The following is a 20,115-nucleotide window of genomic DNA, read 5'->3' on the forward strand; positions in this document are numbered from 1 at the left end:
AGCAATTTGTCGTTGTTTTTTTTTTTTCAAGTTTCAAGCAAATCTCAAAGCTAAGATATCAAAGCGCTCGAGTTTCACTTCCAACGACTGCTAACTCTCCGTTTTGAATAGGTATACTTTCATTCGCAGTATAATATGTCTAAGAGCAACACGGCTGTGAGATTCGGACTCGCTGTGTGATCTTTAAGAAAAGCCAACGGAGGATGTAACTACTACGTGTACGCACCTACATACATATCACATATATATACGAGTTTCAACATCAATCCGAGAAAATATCGGTACATATTATGGGGCTAATTAAAACTTTTCCGCTTTTGTATAATATAACAGCAATTACTTTGTACTTGTGCAGAATCAAGCTCGTTATTCAAATTGCTCAGTGGCTATGGTGTAAAGATTACGGTACAATCTTTGTTGCCGCCAACTGAATTCTCAACAGCTGCTCGCAGTGCTTATACAACCTCGAACAGAATATCCACCGTTTTTTATTTGAATAATTATTATCAGAATTATCCTGCAGTATGGGATTCTATAGGTATAGATTATACCGATTAATGCACTTCTCCGCGAAGAGCAAAAGTTTCACTAACTATTATATTTCACTAACGTATTATAGTTTCCGCTGGGAAATCGCGGAATTAAATTATAAATATTCCTATATCTTCAACTGCGACAATGTTTTAATCATTCATTTTTTCTCTTCGATCACTGAAGCGATTGTCATCATTTATTTGCAAGCTAAAGACGCCGTGTTGTATCCGATGAAAATAATCGGTCTACAGTCTGGAAGAAATCCATCGGCTAACCCGCATTGCGAGTATAAAAGAAAAGGTATTATCTTCATTTAACGCATCCGACAACCCTTGTGTATCGATAGCCCTCGTCTCCAGACGCGTGAGGGTAAAGTGCAAGCACAGATTTGTGTGTATCGACCAATGATTTTGACAAACAGTATAGGAAATCACTTGGGTGAACACGCTGAACGGATTTACCCCACCATCCCTCCGCACTCCATGCAGGAGTTATTGAACATGCACTGAGAAAAATTTTTAACTCCGGTTATCGCTCAGTCCTTGACTATTTTCATTTTTTACCACAATCGAGAAAATATAGTTCTAGGTAGAAAATGAAAATTAGTTTTCTAGCTGTTACCGAAAAGTCTAGTATCCGTTGCTATTCTTTCTCATTACGATCACTGTTACTATATTTTCTTGCAACTGATGCGAAAATTTAATGCTTATGCGACGATAAATTGACGTTGAAGCCTTGTTTAACTAAAAAAGTAGAGTAAACCTCGAAAACTGATTTTGCGTTGCAATTACCGAAAAAGGATCGACAATAGCGCAAAATGCTTACGCGTACCTCGTTTTTCGTAACTCCAACAATATTCAAACAGTTTTTTTAACGATACATGATTTACTGAATTTTTCTAGTTACTGTAGCAAATGAAATTTTTCTCAGTGTAAGTGTGAAATTGGTGAACCGTGATTGTTGCAGCTGGAACAAGCGCAGTTTGAAAAATTACGTCATCGATCAAAGTCCGAACAAAGGGATTGACGATAATTCAAATAACGCCACCTAATTGATGTAAAAATATAAATATAGAAAATTGCCGACCTTTGGTGACAGCTAAAAAGTCATTCGGTTGTATCGACAAGGTTAACGTACCTGTGAATACAAAAGTAACATATTTCCGTGATTTTACCTTCATTCAGTTACATTCGAAAAGGGATCGACACGCGAGTCGCGGGTCGAAAGTGGTCGTTGTTCCAATGTCCCGTCGACTGTTTATCCGCAGTGTAATATAATCTCGGATAACGCATATCGCCCCCCTTTTCCGAGGACATGACACGCCCTGATCAATGCGCGTCAAAAATTTTTATCTGCAGCCGGTAGGTATTATGTGCACACGTAAGGATGATTGAACGGCTGTGATTAACGTTGACGTGAAAGCGGTGCGTTTTACCAACATGCATCCTGTCCCGCACAAAAGAACCGCGATTTATACGACGCGCTGATAACACGCTTCCACGATTACAATATTCAAGGCGCTATAATTCGACCGGACAAAATACAATACAAACGGGGAATACAATGGGGCTGCAGGGCTGAATTCGGGAGAAAATATCATATTCTCATGCTCAAATAATCAACGTTGCGCGTTATCGGGGTGATTTTATCCAGTATAATCACCTCGGATATATTCACCTCATCTTTTATTCTTACGGAGATAGTGTGAGTTACGTTTTCTAGTCTTCATTTTCACGTAGCTAAATCTGCTGTTCATCTTGATATTTTTTTACGGTAGGGAAGATAAGATAAACAGCTTACTGAATCGTATAAGGTGACGTCAATAGGACTCGAAACGCAGAAGTGAATTTTGCGAACGTAAATTATGCAACAAAAACGTTCCTCTGAAAGAAACTTCTCGCAATTTACTATCAATGAGCGAAAGGATTTGCTTCAGAAAAACATATTTCACCACTTAAATTACATTTCACTTGATATCACCAGATTTTTCGTCATTTCAAAAAAAAAGAACAACCGTCAAGACGGTCCCATTAAATCACCCTCGTTACCTCGACAAAAAATTATTCCCAGTAACAACATATCTTTTTCTGACGTCCGCAAAAAAACATTTCCTGCAATCAACATTAGTTGTATTTTTTTTTTTTTTTTTTTAAGTGTATTAAGAATCTCCCGTTCTTATGGTTATCTTTTTATACCACATTACGTGTAGAGATAATTGCTTGAGGAGCCGTATCTTTCATTTTACCTCGATAAATAATCTCATCTTCGTCTGATAGTAGTACTCGTTATCTTGCAAGCTACATAATTATAACGAGCTCCTTGAACTCGATTTTGAACCTCGCGCCCAAGCCCAACGTCAAAAACATGTCAAGCTCCGACCGTTGGTGAAAGAAATTTGGAAATTGTTCGCGCTCCGCGATCGCGTCTCAAGTATTTCCGGAATTTGATTCTAACCTTAGTCGTAATCCCGGATCGTCATCCCTCCGTCCCCCAAGATACCAGCCATCGACAACAGCAGATGTCAGAGCCCCGAAAGATGGCCGAGCGAGGGGAACTCGTGTCTATGAGACACAGAGGGTATAAGGGGGGCAGAGTTTTATTGCCCCGCTGATAACGGATGAGAACTTTTACTCCAGGCGGTGCCCGTGACTCATCGCATTTTCCTAGAGAAGAAACCCGAGGTCTGCAGGGGTGCGAGACCGGCGGACCCTTCGAGAAGGCTGGCACCGTGGCTCCGACGTCGATGACAGTACAAAACGGTACGGGGGATGAAACATATTGTGCTCCTTCCCCGCAGGAGTCTCATTTCCAGCTACATTTCCGCCCCGTAACCACCGCAATGAAATTCCTTTTTATTTCCGTTTTATTAACCACCCATTTCTACCTCACTTCCTTCCTTCAAATACTCTTTGTCTAGCCAGACTCACGCCCCAGTATTATCTCTTGGCGTTTCCTGTTTTAACGACTGTTTCCTCCTTCGTTTGAATTTCGAAAGTTGGCGAGTATGTCGCGTAATCGCCGAAGACTCGTTACTACTAATTTCAAGTATCCTTGCCTCGCGGTCATAGTGATGTAACAAACTTACCTGGCGTTGGGTAGACTTGATTATATTAGAAGCCCCTGCGAGGCTTTGAACCTTGTGTAGAGGATTGTATCATCATATGCAGGGCGACTTGTGATAATCAAGTGGAAGTAAAACTTCTTTAACGTACACGTTGACGAAGCTTGCATAATATTGCAAAAAAGCTGGCTATTTACATGCTCATTTGAGGCAGGCATTTTTTCTCATCTTTAATAGACTCGAAATTTGGAAATTGGAATTACTTGATTTCGATGAAACTTGCTACTTCAGAGTTTTTTGAGAAGCCTGATTACGGGCATAAAATTGAAATCCAAAAGTGCAAAATAGTGGATCTAGAGAGCCTACCATTTTCAAATCTTAGATTCTTAATTCAAAATTGTAATTAATGCCTTCAGAAACACTCAGGTACCAAGTTTCGTTTAAATCCAGTAATTTCCTGTATTTTAGTTGGAACCATAATGGATCCAAGCTTCAAGTTCGAGTTCGTAATTATCGACTACGAAAATCCCGGGTCTTCAAATTTCGATTTAATCAGCGGTCAGGAAAATGTAGGCCCCAATTCGTTGAATACAGCTTGCAGCTTTGCTGCATCGTAGCTTCATCCAATACGCGCGCTGGAAAACTTTCACTTAGACTTTACCATCCTCATTTTGCATGCACATCACGACTATTGGGCTGACGATCTGGGAGTTACGATACACGTTGTATAGAGACTACGAAAAACAGTTTCTCGACCATCTGGACCGGACGTACTTTTGCCACTTTGAATCCAACGAAAAAAAAATACAACCGCAAAAAAGTAGTTGCAATTGCAGACGCGTATTTATACGCATAGTTTCATTGATTGCAACCAAGTACGTAACGAGTGATGACAATAATTCGCGAAAAGAATAGCGGCCATCTGGCCCATCGTAAAAACCCCGGAGAATATCCGATGAAAAGACCACTCGTTCGAACAATAACTCGTTCACAGGGACTAGAAGTGGGAGGAATGAATAGGCAGTTTCAAGAAACGACAGGAAATCGGAAAACGGACTTCGGATTAATGACGTCCATTATCGTCAAACTCGATTATTATATTTTTGTGACGCGGAAGTAGTCATCGTACTTTGAGCCATAAGTGCAGTACAAGTACTCAGCTTCCCAGAACTGCTGTTTTCTTCAGCCAATGGACGATGCTATGGGGTACTTTTAACGTTACAGAAATTCTTTCGCCTCCTGCATTACAGTTTCAGCTGGGATAGATGTAACGGTTTTGATCACTTTACCACACTGAGAAAAATTTCATTTGTTACAGTAACTAGAAAAATTCAGTAAAATATGTATCGTTATAGAAATTGTTAGAATATTATTGGAATTACGAAAAACGAGGTACGCGTAACCATTTTGCGCTATTGTCGATCCTTTTTCGGTAATTGCAACGCAAAATCAGTTTTCGAGGTTTACTCTACTTTTTTAGTTAAACAAGGCTTTAAAGTCAATTTATTGTTGCACAAGCATTAAATTTTCGCAACAGTTACAAGAAAATATAGCAACAGTGATCGTAATGAGAAAGAATAGCAACGGATACTAGACTTTCCGGTAACAGCTAGAAAACTAATTTTTATTTTCTACCTAGAACTATATTTTTCGATTGTGGTAAAAAATGATATTAGTTGAGGACTGAGCGGTAACTGGAACAAAAAAATTCTCTCAGTGTACCAATCGTGGCCATATTCATTGCGTGTAACCTGAGCTGGTTACGACCAAAAACGGTACAGCGATGCTTCGATCTACGCAAACGCTAATCTTCAGACAGTGAACTGTACCAAGTATCGAATACTTCTGGCCAAGACCTTTTCAAAGTCGGATTTTGGTTACGAATCGAGCAATCGAAGAGATACAACGTCAAATTAATGTTTACGGGACTTTACAAAAAGTGACGTTCCAGCCTCGGAGTCCGTGAACAGGATGAGTCGTACGTTACTAATCAACGTTATGAAGCGTGACTTACAAGAAACGGTTCGGTCGTGGCGTATTACTCACCGTCGAATCCCAAGGGAAGCAGTCCCATTTCTCCTCGTCTTGTCATTCGTTTTTCCTGTCTCCTCGGTGTTCCCCGTCGTTCTATCCTGGAAAAGTGACGGACCCTGTATCAGCTCTCTTCTATTCCCGTGTTCCAGTCTTGAAAATTGTCCGGGGACCACGGCGTACTAACGAACGTGACAAGAGCCGAGCGGACTTATCATTCTTGGGATCATATCACGGATATTTGAAATCGGTGGTTCGGAACAGACTGTAATGAAACGTCACCCCGTGTTTGATCTCGGCGGCCGGAAATCCACTATAAATAATTCATCCGGCAAGATTCCGCCGGCTCGAGGTGCTCGTAGGTGCGAGTCCGGTTCCTCGCACTTCGGCACGTCTAATGAAACAAACCTGCTGTTCCTGGCCATGGTTTGAGTTATCGTTTCTCTCGTATCTCCGAGACCCCGCGCGATCGGAATTACGTGAGTGCGGTTGTGTGTCCTCGAATCACGCACCGGTTATTGATTCAAAGGTAGATTTCTGCGAGCGTTTTGGAATCGGAAAGAGGATTGAAAAATTTAACGTCATTTTACAACGATCCCGAGTTGTGTTACGAGCTTTGTTTCCGATCAAACAGACGCAGGTTTGACCGGCGGTAAATTAAGACGAAAATTCTTGAATACTCGCGAAGTAATGAAAATTCTTTCCAAGAGCGTGATTCTTTTACCATCGGGTGAAAAAAAGAAAGAAAGTTACACGAACGGCATTGCGAAAGTTTATCAAGAGCGCTTCTTGAAATTCATGTAAAAAGAATTTCCGAGATTATTTTCTAACATATACTACTTGCGGATTCTTTCTTTTTTTTTTTTTTAATCCTGTAGACGTAAAGAATCTAATTGAACTTTGATGACGAACAGCTGAACTCTGACTACGAAAAGTTTTCATACCCGAAGCATTTCCTCGAGAAGATCTTTCCGACAAATGGGGGAAAATACTGATTCGACCACGTTTGAATTATTCTCTACCGTATCCCGTAATTCTTTAGTGATACGAACGACGCCTCCGGCATCCAGAAACACGCTTCTGGCTCTTTCATTTTTACTTATTTCATTTTCCTTCAAGGTTCACTCATTTCACCCTCGTATCTCTTCAAGATTCTGTATACAGAACTGGTTTTGGCGTACGAGGCTGAAATTCTCAAGTCAGAAACGGTGCCACAGAGACTTACCGGTGCGAACATACATACACACGTATTACACACATATAATACATAGACACACCTGATCCTGCTAAGTAAATTGTAAATTTAAAATTCTGAACGTCAAACGACTAGCAAAGTATCCGAGGCTGCAGAGCCGCGCGTCTGCTCGAGGAAATATGCATCCAACTTTTGATACCTACATATTTTCTTTCCGGGCGAAACGCGCCTCGCGAACATCCTGCTCAGCCGTACCTGACCCTGATTGTTAATTCAGAGTCCATACCTGCAGTTCGGCGCAAAGTGCTGCAGCTGCATTCGAGCTTAAATCGTTCCTACGTTTTTCCCGTTCTCGGTAATTTGCGATGTGTACCTGTAATACAGTTTCCTCGTATCTTTTTTCCTTTTCCGTCTCTTCTTCGAATCGGGTGAGAGGAGAAGGGCGGATTTATGGCCTCGCCTGGAGTCCATGAACCACTCGATAAGCGGAGGGTATAATCGTTGATAGGATATCGTCGATAAATACTGCGAAAGCTCTAAAGCTCCGTTGCGGATCCGCGAGTTGTTGGTGTAGAGCGTAATTGCAATCAGCACCGGAACAAGTTGATAGTCGGGAGGTTCATTGTCTCCTCACCGCAAACGAGGGAAAGTGTCGGTAGCGCGGTGCACAACAGCATTGGCTGAGGGTGAGGGGGTGAGTTTCACGGCGTGATTAGCAAATTTCATGCAAATACCCCCGCGGCGCAGAATTCGCGGAGGGGGAGAACTACCCACCGCATGAATATTCCGCTTGCCATTCTCGCGATTTATCCAACAGATAAAGTAGTCCGTGGTGACTGGAGCGAACAGCCTCCTCTCTTCTCAACCCCCGAGCCAACAGAATCCGCGCCTCTTTGGACTCCCCTCTCTTATAGAAATTTCTAGTAATTATGGTCAACCGTAAAATCGTCAACCATTTTCAGTCCTTTACCATAACCGAAGAATACAATTCTTGGTTGAAAAATGAAAATTAGTTTTTTAACTGCGTAAGATGAGGACACGCGTATTTCACTGTTATTTTTTAATTATTCAAGGTTACGTAATATTTTACTAGATAATGTAGCTAACTAAACAAACTAAACAAAAGGATTTAACGCACGTTGTGATGTGACCAGAAAATTTATTACTTGTACCACATTTTCTTCTGGTTTGATCAATATGTAAACCGTTGTTGTAAAGATACCCGTTTAACTATAGAATTTTTCAATAACTGTAGCAATTGAAAATTTTCTCAGTATACAGACGACGAAATAACTATTGTTTTACGGAATTGTAAAAGGGATTTATTTTACCCAACTTGACAGACATTGTTTGAATTAAACCCTCGCGGATGAGCCATGCGATCTTTTAAGCGGCGGTAAAGTTTTTAACTGCGGAACTTGTGCTATTTCTGTATCAACTGATCCGGACTTACTATTCTTGTTAAATCGATTGAAAATTTCTAACCGTCGCGTGACGTTTTATAATCTTGCAAATTTTATTCACCTTCGAATAATTGAATGCCTATTGAATATTCATGTACAAGGTTTTTCGAATATACGTAGTATAGGTATAACCGTTGAAGGATTTCCACTTAGAAGAAACACGTCTTGCTACATGTACTTGGAAAATTCAATTAACATTTCAAATAAACTTGAAATTTTCTTGGTTTTCTTCATTATGTTTTGGTTTTCCTTTTTTTTTTCGAGATATTCCGTCGATACTCCGATTTTCCAAAGCTGTCCCACATAACATGAAATCTTTCTAAGAAACTTTCAATAAAATATTTTATAGAAAGATTATGAGAATTTTTTTAAGAACAACAACAATCAAAAAATCTTTTGCAAGTTTCTCGCGCGGACATTTTCAACTTGCAGCAACCATTTTTTGAAATATTTTTGAAATGTTTCTTTCTTTTCATGAAAGATTTCAGAAAGTTTTCTGAAGCATTCATCATTATGTGGGTGTGACTACGAAGAATTAAATTTGTGCACTCAAAAAGACCTCACACGGCATAATTTACTGCATTGTTTACATTCAAAATTAGTCGCAATCACCGATATATAATTTTTTCCGCGATCCGAACGATTGCTTTTTCCATAAAAAAGGTAAAATTTGACTAATTGTTAATTATAATACCTCGCGAGTAAAGCTCCATTGATCATAAAGAATATCTCGCAGAACGAATAAATGCGGATTCAATTTTCACCGGTTAAATACATTACACACTCCTCGGGCGATCGAATCTATAAATTAGTGACCAAACTAAAAGGAGACTGGGATTAGGATACAGTTCTGTGCCACTTCGCTTGCGACGAGAAGAGAAACTAATTGCTTGTTCAATGTCATTGGCATTATTCTCGTATCAATCATACAACCATCCGTGAAAAAGAATATGACGTAATGATGTATTGAAATGAGCAACTGTAACAGCTGTTCTTTAAAGTCTAGAATTCGATGTAAATCCTAATGAGGAAAAAAAAAAACCACGTGACGAAGAGAATCGAGGAAAAAGCAAAAATATAACAGAAGTTGGCAACTGCAAATTGTGCAGATAGTCGGGATCTGAAGTCAACGCGAGACTCGGGGATCTCACCTCGACCGCAATTCGCCGAGCAAACATCGCGACTGAGTTGTCACCGGTAATTTTACGATCGAATGTCAACTGAATACCCCGGGGAACATTAATCGAACGTTGCGTCGAAGGTGTGAAACGGCGTTGGATAGACCGAAATAACTCTCCGAGGTCTACTTAAATCTCGTTCCTCAATTGAGGTCAATTTTCCTTAAGCCCTCAGCTTGCGAGTAATCGGTCGTAACGACAAGGACTTCTGCAATTCTCGGACTGGATGCAGAGAGAAGATTTCTTATCCCCGATAGTAAGAAGAAGAAGTAGTAGATTGGTTATTTATCCGTCGTTTAAAGGTCTGCGGTTTATTTTATTTGCGAAATAAACAGTTTAATCTCTAATTTATATTTACGACGATTCTTGCGGTTATACGTACGGCATAAGGTAAAAGGTTAGCGAAGACATGCGATTGCCTTGAGAAACTCACGGTCGCGACGATGCCGTGCTTTATTTTTACTCGCGTAATCGAATCCATAATCGATTTATTTGCACAATTTATATCCGTCATCATAGGCAGATGTATTCCATAGCCGGCTTACTGCATTCACCGGGAAAACAACGGGTCCTCCATCACGGTTTGACAGCCTTTCTTCCGGTTCCGAAACCCGAATATCAAATAGACCATTCGCATGCACGACAGGAAAACGCTGGGATTATTATCATCACGGTAGAAGTCCGAAGGAAGACTCAGGCTGCGGATGGGCTGGAAGTTGTTGTTCATAATTAAAGCGGAGCCAGCAGGTCGAGTTCGTTATAAATTACTGTAAATGGGAAAGTTGAATGAGTAAAAAGCAGCTAGCCTGCGAAGCTACTTTTGAAATTCCCCGCCTACGCTTTACTTCAACCTTCAAAGCATCGGGCTGGCAATTTTTTCGCGTTTCTCTCTTCCAGCCCTCCTTTTACGCCCGCTGCACATCGCCACCGTGTTCGAATTCCAGCGCAGCTCTTCGACCCTTCGACATCGTCTCTTCCAACGTCCGCCGCATGCTTTACTCTGCTTTCATTCTTATTTTATCCGGCACCAATTTTGCACGGTCCCCTGCTTCCACCCCTGCAGCTAATTTACCTCCCCGACTAGCCCAGGTTTCATCTCTCCCACCGAGTTTTACTCCACCTGGACAGGCGACGAGAAGCCCTGACGAAACACCCTGTTGGTCAAGACGGACCGTGGGCTGCGGGGTAATTGGACCCGGAGGCAAATCGCTAGTTGGTTAATTAAGCGGTGAAACTATGACGGCCACCCGACGAACCTGAAACGTGCTCGAGGCTGCGGTGAACGGCGTATGATCGACGTCGATTTCAGGGATCAAAGAATCCGAATGAAGGAAATGTTCTTTGAGATAACAAGGTTTCAATCGAGATAGCAAAGATCATTGGAGATCGTTGCGAATCGGTTGAAATCACGTGACAGGGTTAAAAATCGTTGTAAGTCTTGTCGTAAAAGACAAGTGATTCATATTCATTAGCATTATATCGATGTTCGTCCTATCATCGTGTGCTTTCGTTAATTTTCAATAATTAGCTATTTATTTTTTGAGATTCACTGCGATTATATCCAATCCGGAAATTACTGAAAATCGCCAACATCACACGCAAATCATCGTAATTTAACGGAGATCACTTGGTAGACTGGAAACAAAGTAGAAATTAATTGAATTGAAACCAATTATTCGATTTCCATCATGTAGATTGTTTAGGAATTCCGATTATCACCCGACTGAAGACTCAGATACTTCACCTCGTGTTATCTACAGTGCAAAAGATACTCCGATGCGCTTTTCTTTCACTTGCTAATAAGCCCGTACACAATCATTGCTCCTGGTTGTAGCTGAAACTTGGTTGTCAACTTCTAACCAGCACGTAATATTGCAGTAAGTGTGTAAAGTTTCAAATATACAAGATGACGAGCTCTTTTGCGTACCCGCCCGGGCACTTCGAACATTCCCTAGAAATAATGGAGTATAGAGGAACAGCGAGGAAATTTAAATTGGCATAAATAAGTGTGCAGAAAATGGGACATTGTTTCAATTTACATTCCTCTCACTGTTCCTTGGACATTCGGCACGCTCCATTTTCGTCAGGGTTCACAATTTTAAATTAGGTCAAAACATTTTCAAGTGACAGCAGAAGCCTCAAAATACTCCTGAATTGTTCTGAGCCTTTTTCCCCCGTGTAAACGTTTTTGAGTTTCGAAATATTGAAAACCCTCTACAGTACGACCTTTTGTAAAATTGTTACAAATTTCTAAAGAGTGTATCTCTTTTATACTGATAATTTCAAGATCAATTCTACAACGGAATTATTTCTTCTTGATTATTAGAGTAGCCTGAAATATTTGTCGTTTAAAAACTTATAAAATCATTCTAAGCAACGTCGATTTCAATCGTCTTATCGGTTCAATTCCGTGATGGATTCATTATTTATTTCTTTTTGAAACACTGTAAAATCTTTGCTCCTTTCTAAAAATTTCAAAACGCTTCAAGAGCCAAGAATAATAATTATTTCATCAAAAAACCAACCGTTAAACGAGGGGAAAGAATACAATTTTGATATAATAGAATATTCTGAGAATTTTAAAAGTGGACGAACTGTTTGTTTTATTCACCCATTCTTCAAGTAGCCAGCGGCTGCTTGTCTATATAATAATATTCTTCATGATCCAGGAGGTTCCAAGTCACGTGTAAGATTTTGATACATGCGACTACAACAATATAAGAGTGGATCGTAAACGGATCATCAAACTCGTGGTATACGAGACTTTTAAAAGGTGGTTTAAATCGTAAATTTAACACAAACGGCGAGAACCTCACGTTGCAGTATTACTGCAATGTGTCTTTAATATTCCAGCAGTACTTCTAGAACTTGCATAAAACTACAGTATTCGTGCAACGTTTTCAACTCCAACCTCTGCAACATATAAATATTCTGACAAGGTTTATGCAATATTGCGTGCTGTGTGAGCGGAAGTGCTTTTGTCCCGATGCTCTGAGATCGTGGAATTCTGGGCCCTTTTCTTCCAGTAAGCACTGAGCTCTGATTTCTGTTCCAGGTAGAACGATTGCACGATGAAGACTACATAAGTCGCGCGACCATGAGGGCGTTTGTATTGATCCTCCTCTCCTTGCAACTCCTGGTCTACACAGCAGGTAAGACGTCATTTCTGGGCTCGTTCCTCGTCAAATAAAATCCGACATTCACCGAACTTAACGCAGGAATTCAAAAATATCTTAATTCGATCCCGGTAATATTTTCCTCCGATGATTGGAGGTCGTTAAACGCAGCTAATTGGCGATGGGATGGCTCGCCGTGTGTTTAACCGTCCAACCAATCAACCGGATGAGAGAAGTTGGAGCAGCTAGGAAGGCTCTGAAAGAAGTTTTATCTTTCCGATTCGAAAGTTGATTAGTGCAACTCGTCGTGCCGAGAAGAGACGCAATGTATTTGGAACGAACAAGCGGTGTCCCGTTTAATCTTTCCTATTTTCTGTACCCACTCATTCCGCTACACGGTCACCAATTTTCCACATCGAGTTTTTACCATTTTTTACCGTCGCACCGCCTCGCTGGAGATGAATCCTGCAAAGTCGTTCGGTATAAACCAGCCTGTGACTCGAGGATTGCAAAAAATTCTGACCCCGAGTCGTGGTCGAAACACCGCGTTATTTTAGCGGCGAAATTATACCCAACGCGTCAATATTATACGGGTAAAAAATCTGCTGCCTAAAGAATTTTTGAAAATATCTGGAAGTCAGCGGGCTCTTTTACCCTCCGAGTGGGTTCGGTCACCCCCTGAACCTTTCTGGAATTCTGATGGCAAGCGTTTCTCCCGCGGGAACCACTTATCTCACGACTTACTCTATTCCAAGTGGCTTGTTATTTGGCCTAACAAGTGGAAAAAGGTAGAAGAGGGGATAAAAGAAAAAATAAAACATATTTCAAAACGCATTTCTGTATTCTGCACAGTTATACCGTATCTATTAAGAGACGTTTCCAGAGGTTGTTGACAGTTTTTTCAATTCGAACAAAACGCAGTCTACAAACGTCGAATTTTAATACGTGAACGGTACTTATCGGTATTGCGTCATTATACATAACAATTGAAGAAAGAGCCGAAGTCAAGGTTGATCTCTGACTGACAGTCAGTACCTTCTCAGTTTTAACTTATTTTTACACTTTCTGATCCAAACTTTGGAAATGATTATATGCAAATTTTTCGAAAGTTAAGTAATGCAACTGAGAGTTTTGAACAAGGTACACTCAATTGGCGGCAATTCCCCGCGTGGCGTGTTTATATGTGTGAATACCGAGGCGCAGGAAAAAGGAAGAATCTCAAACTTGAGTGAATCCACTTGAGTGAATCCACTTGAGTGGCGTCGCTTGCTTCGACTTCCAAGTAGCAATTTTACTCCAACTTGTTCTACTTCCATTTTTACTCGCGGGACTGAATGTCGAATGGATTCAGCATCGTCACCTACTAGGCCAAATTTACAAAAGGTTTCCCAATTCAGAGCAGAGCAGATAAAAGGAATCATGTAAAACAGGTTCTTCGTTCGGGTAAAATTGTAGGTTCACCTATGTTCCGAAGGGTTCTGCAGTAGATGCGTGCACATGTATCGAATGCGAATGAAACGATCGGATTCTCCCGTTCTGGCCAGGCTTTCCGCCCCCACCGTGGATCGGCAAGTAGCTCCACATGCACTGCGGGGCTGGCACATGCCATCGAGTATGTGCAACGTACACCGTCCCTCTTCGACATAACCCAATTAGAGTGGGTATATCGAAGCTACCGCTGCAGTTACAAATAATGGCCACGGCGAAATTCAATCGCGCTTATGTAGAGTATAGGAAATGATTGACCACAGCGCTAGAGTTAATTACGCTCCATTATCGGAAAACGCCCGGCATTGCGGCGAGACATCGGCACCGATCAGCGAACATTCTGACCTGACTTTGACGCGAAAGTTATAATTCTCAATTTCAACAGATTGCCAAAATACAGATAAAGTTATGACGTTTTGATTACTTGGCTCGAACTCGGTCTGTGTTTTCTATATCGTAAATTTGGTAAGACGGTTACCGAATCCGTAATCCTGTATTTTGTACATCCAACCTTCTTAATGAACTCTGGCTGAATGATTCCTTTTTTACTGTACACACACTTTGGTGGAATCTTCGAGATGAAGTTAAAAGGACGAAATAAAAAATGCCAAAGCTCAGATTACTCCCAGGCTTCCGCATTCCAAACTGTGTCCGTGTGGCAAGCCTTAGAAAGAAGGGAAAATCAAGCGAACCTTCGCCACAATAGCAACTTGGTTTGAATGCGAATGAGGTCCTCGCGATCGAACTCTGCTCTAATTAAGAAAGTTCGAGCTCTCCCTCTCACGTTAGAAACTTCATAGAGATAGACCAGATCTTGGGCTTGGCTTGTGTGATTAAGCCCGCTGCTTTCAGCCATCTACACCCAGCCATGATCAGCATGGTTTTATGTGTGTGTACGTACTTTGTGCATTATGGGTTCTTGAAGAGTTTTCATGTTTCGACCGTAAAAGCTTATGAAATAGATATTGGCAAACAGTTTTGCCAGATTAAACCGTGTAGAAGGATCGTAAAAGTTACAACGATAGTATTTCTATATACATGACATGCAAGCTTCTTCACCTTTCCTCGAAAAATGATTTTTTCCCCTTTACTCTCTCCTTTTTCAGCTCCCAAGTACCGCTTGTTTCATTCAACCAATCGATTCACGACGCGTGATAAACGCACGATTCTATCGATCCTCCGGCAATTGTCAATTCACGGTTTTGCGACTACACCTACGTACGTACTATACCTAGGTATTTATCTACAGCGTGAATTGCTAATGCTACTGAATGTTCGGTCGTCCGCTGTAGTTTAATGCGCATGCGCTACAATCCGAGAGCAATTGTTTGCCAGGGCGACCAACCGTCGCGACCATAACCTCAAAAATTTTGACAGTGATCGTTGGCATTTGCGTTCAACATTTTTTATGTTACATACGTCGCGGCGAACTGTCGTCTAAGTTTACGAGGGTTGGTCGCCCTGGCAAACAATTGCTCTCGGATTGTAGCGCATGCGCATTAAACTACAGCAGACGACGGAACATTCAGTCGTTAGCAATTCACACTGTATATTCACGTTGCACAATATCCGGATATTCGAGCTTCCAATTTTCTCGGGAATGTGACAGTTATTTACATTTTAATATTGATCGCATTTCCACTCCGGGCAATCATTGCTCCGTGTACACATACCCACTTCAACCCAAGCTGCTCGATTCTCTGGGTAAATAATTACCGGTAGCAAAATTGCACGAGCCGATCATTAATTTCACACGCCGTTTTAATCGCTCGATATTTTGGTATAATTACGTAACATCACTGTACAGTATAATTGCATTATACTTGTATCGCTCAAAATTTAACGTCAGATCATTTTTGGGCAATAAAATTCGTTTCTTTGTCCATCGTTGTGAATTTTTTAAGACGCAAATATTTATTTACCGTTCAACCTGTGCAATCCAGAAAACAATATTCACTTGATAAACATGAATCTTATACCCGACTGAAATATAAAGATCGTTTGATTTTACCTTCAGGCATTTTCTTTTATCCATTGATATTCATGTGCAGTATCAAATAAATATTGACTCACAGCTATTGAAACGTACATCTGTATCGAACTTCTCAAAGAATTCTGCTTTCCGCTGTGCAGCTTTCATAGCTTTAGCGAATCGATAAAAGTTTAACTCACTCCGGACATACGGAACCATTGGATTAGATCAGACGTAATGAGATTTTTTGCAACGTTCGGAGAACACCTGTCGACCATTGAGAGTGAAATCGCCCATCGTCTCGGCGATCGTTTCGTTACGATTCTACTGGAATCGAGCATCGGAAACGTATGAAAACGGGAAATAGGAATAGAAATAGAAATAGAAATATAATACTTAATAACGGAACAGCACTTGCATTGAACGTAATATCGCGTATGCATCAGAATATACAGCAAGTCTGTCACGCGTGCGAGAGAAAAGACTTTTGGCATGGCTGAACGGTGAATAATTTATCTCTGTCAAGCGCAGGTATAAAGAAACTCTGCAGGCAGACGTATTATGCTTTCGGGAAGAAAAACGTAGTATGCCGCAGTGACAGGCACATCAAGGAAAACAGAAACCGATGTCGTATAACGGCGTTACTCAAACGGGCGACTGCGCTTGCAATCAGTATAAACCAGTCACACTATCGATTCGCCATTTTGAACGATTTAAGGACCAGGGTTCTTTTTGCAATATCTTTTGCTGCTACGAAAAATTCTTCATCATTCGCAAATATATAATCTTTTGATTACTCATTAGCCGTGCATTGCTTCGTTGTACCAAGTTGTAAAAACAACCATGCATGATAGACTGCAATTGACTTAAATTAAATAATGTTCTGTCACAACTTTTTTGTTGATATTCTCTAAACTTTTCCATACGCAAACGTTTTTTCTCAATGTCATTATCATCGGATACAAATTTAATTTTTCTTTTAACCATGTTAGTGTGCTTATCTTGATTGTTGATGATATTAATTTCTTCGTTCCTTTATACAAACTGTCCCACATTGACAGCCGAGTCTAGAAGAAAATAGCGACTAACCCACCCGTCCAATCGGCGCGTGAGTCAAATTTCAAGAATGCTTCGAGATTTCGAGGTTTCGATTTTGATCGGACAGAAATCTTTCAAGATTGGATTCAACGCAAGCGAAAATAACTGGAAGCTTTGTAACAAGAATGATCAAAAGTCTCAAGTTCTTGTATCGCCATGCTAAACACTTCACATAATCTCATCTAGTTTTACTTTGATCTACGTAAACACTAATTTTAAAACCACAAGGTATATCAATTATTGAAAACCGTTGTTCAAGACTGTCCGAAAGCCATGAAGCGACTGTTAAAAGTCGAACTGTTGAATGTAGAACTTCTTGTAGGTTGCAGGTACACTTAGGGACAATGAATCTGATAATGAGACGGCTAATTTTTTACACCAGACAGTTATGTTGGCAACACAGAGAAACCTACAGCGCCATAGTCGGCCGAGCGCGAATAAACTCGATCTTAATAAACATAACGTAACCCACGACCGTCGACTCTAACTTTAGAATACCGTGGGGATAATGACTTGTTGGATTGACACGTCAATTCTAAGGTTAGATTCGTCGATCATAGGTTATGTTATATTTATTGAAATTGAGTTTGTTTCGCGCTTGGCCGACTATGGCGCTGTAAGTTTCGCTGTGTTGCCAACATAAATGCCCAGTGTAAAAAATTAGCCGTCTCAGATTCATTGGCACCAAGTCTACATTGGAGTGACCTAAAAAGGGTAGACACCCGATTAGAGGGCAAATACATACAGAAGCCTCGATAACGGAGTGAGTAATGCGGTGAAAGAGTCGAATCAAGCTGTAGGTAGGTTGAATAATTACGTTGTAGGAAAACATTTGCAGTGTGTCACAAACGAGTCTTACATACCTGTAGGTATATTCGAAAGGATCTTGAGGGAAGCTCTCCAAGATTCACCCTCGGTCTGGAGGTTTGGTTAAGCTCCTTGCCAGCTCCGTTACACCGAAAGAGGTACCAGAGGAGAGTTGTGGTTGTTGGGTTTTCCCTCTTCCCTCTTCACTCCAGCAGCTGGCCACCCTTCCCACCGACTAAAACCGACCCTTTGATCTGTCTCGTCTTTCCTGCACCATCTCGGGATCCTAGTCGTCGGTTTTCCGTCTGGTGCGATACGCTCCGCAGCGCCAGCACGCGTCACGGGTACCCGGACACAGGTTTCTGGAGAAAAGGCATGTTTAGCTTGACAAAGTTGCAAACTAAGTTTGTTCGTCATTACAAACTACGGTACCACTGCCTCTCGGGGACTCGGTAACAACGAGACTCTGCGCGGACTCGACTCCCTCTGCTGCTGCCTTTTCTCGCCGACACTCTCGTTTTGTTTTATAACCACCCCGAAACACCCCGTCACACCTCTGAACTCACCGACTGGCTTCCGCCCCGAGAGCGGTTTGGCTTCCGCACCGCCACAGTTCTCAGGCTCACTGAGCTTCTCCTAAATAATTAAACGACCACCCTGATTAAAATCAGAACTTTTACTCTGTCGGGAAGGAGGGGGGGGGGGGGGGGGAGGAGAACTCGCAGAACCAATCAGTCCCTGATGGATTTTTTCGAATTGTTTTTTTTTTCATTCTATCTTCCTTTTACCTTTCCTTCTCTAATGTTCTCTTTTCTACGTGTATTTTTCACCTCTCATGATGTCAATATTTCATTCAACGTAAGCACGTGTAACGAACCTCGAATAAGCAAAATCCGGAAATTACTTAACTCATGCTTTTTCGAGATCGAAGGATAGACTCTCGTTAGGGATGTGAAACCGACGCTTTGCTAGCCCATTTTTACAGTTTCCATCACTTTCAGTAAATATTCGCTACATTTTTACTTTCATATTCCTTTTTCATCCGGTAATTCACTGTCACATGCATGCTGAACGCAGCTAACAGTAAATCTGAATCACTCGAGTTAACTTTTACTTCTAGTTCACAAACTCAAATTAGTTTCCGAATACAATGAGAGGTTTCAGAGATTTTGTTATTTCCAGACAGTTATTAAAAAATGTTCGGTTAAATAACTTTTGTTCGTCAAGCTCCTGACTTTTCGCTTGTAAGGTATATTTTACTGCATTTCCACCTGCTCGGACGGGTACAAATTTCACAGCTTTAGGCCGCAGCTAAAAAGAGAACGTAATTTTAGACGTGGAACTCGTGTATGAGAAAGCTGATTTTTTACCACCGTAAAAATTGTATCTCCTATATACAATCTTTCAAAACTTGACAGGAGATTGGGAAATGCTTTGAGTTGCGTTTGTCTGTGAAAAAAAAAATCTGATATCCTTAAAAGTGTGTAGACTTGTATGATAAGAAAAAAAAAAATAAACCTTCAGAATAGAAGAAATCCCAAAACCCTCGTCACAAATGAAACCGAGCATGTATTTTTCTTTGCAAAAGAGACAACTGATTCACTTGTAAAAACAGGAAATGGGATAAAATTTGTTCTAGCAGGTTACGTTCGATCGTTTAGACTGGGGGACATTTCTCAGAAACCCTTGTGTAAAAGCAGAACAAATCTTGTGTCAGGCACCTCCCCACCCACCTACCTCTTCTGAAATGAAAGACGTGGGTGAAATTTTATTTCAAGGTGTTGGCACTTTGCGTGAAAAATCTACTACACTTCGTTTCACCAAAATTCAAGCCATTTTCAAGCTCCAACGAGCTCCAATCGACCGTTGCGTTGATGGCTTGGTGCAAAAAAAGAACAATAACTCTTTCACTCTGAATTATCTAGTCAAAGGCAACAAGATCGACTCACAACTTGATCGCTGTTGTTCCAGAATAATGGAAAAAAGTGAATACGTGTAAATTACACGCCGAAAAAAAAAACTCTAAATTGTGAAATTTGATATTTGATTATAGCATACATTGACCATAGGACTGCAAAATTTACACACCCTGAATCTCTGTCGACATCCAAATCTGCACTTGAGGAGTCTCCCTCAGGCTCTCGAATATGTTATCGGCTAGGTTCTTATTTT

The 20,115-nt window shown here is 40.9% G+C and overlaps 1 protein-coding gene across 1 annotated transcript in view; it reads left to right on the forward strand.

The window, feature by feature from the left end:
- The window catches only part of LOC124184775 (igLON family member 5-like), an 80,760-nt gene that overhangs the window by 10,007 nt on the left and 50,638 nt on the right, over positions 1 to 20,115 (forward strand). Inside the window, exon 2 of the mRNA XM_046574854.1 lies at positions 12,518 to 12,614. Coding sequence (XP_046430810.1) covers positions 12,560 to 12,614 — 55 coding nt within the window. The 5' untranslated portion in view covers positions 12,518 to 12,559. The remainder of the gene's footprint in view (positions 1 to 12,517; positions 12,615 to 20,115) is intronic.

This window comes from Neodiprion fabricii, chromosome 6 (assembly GCF_021155785.1).
Source record: "Neodiprion fabricii isolate iyNeoFabr1 chromosome 6, iyNeoFabr1.1, whole genome shotgun sequence".
NCBI lineage: Eukaryota > Metazoa > Arthropoda > Insecta > Hymenoptera > Diprionidae > Neodiprion > Neodiprion fabricii.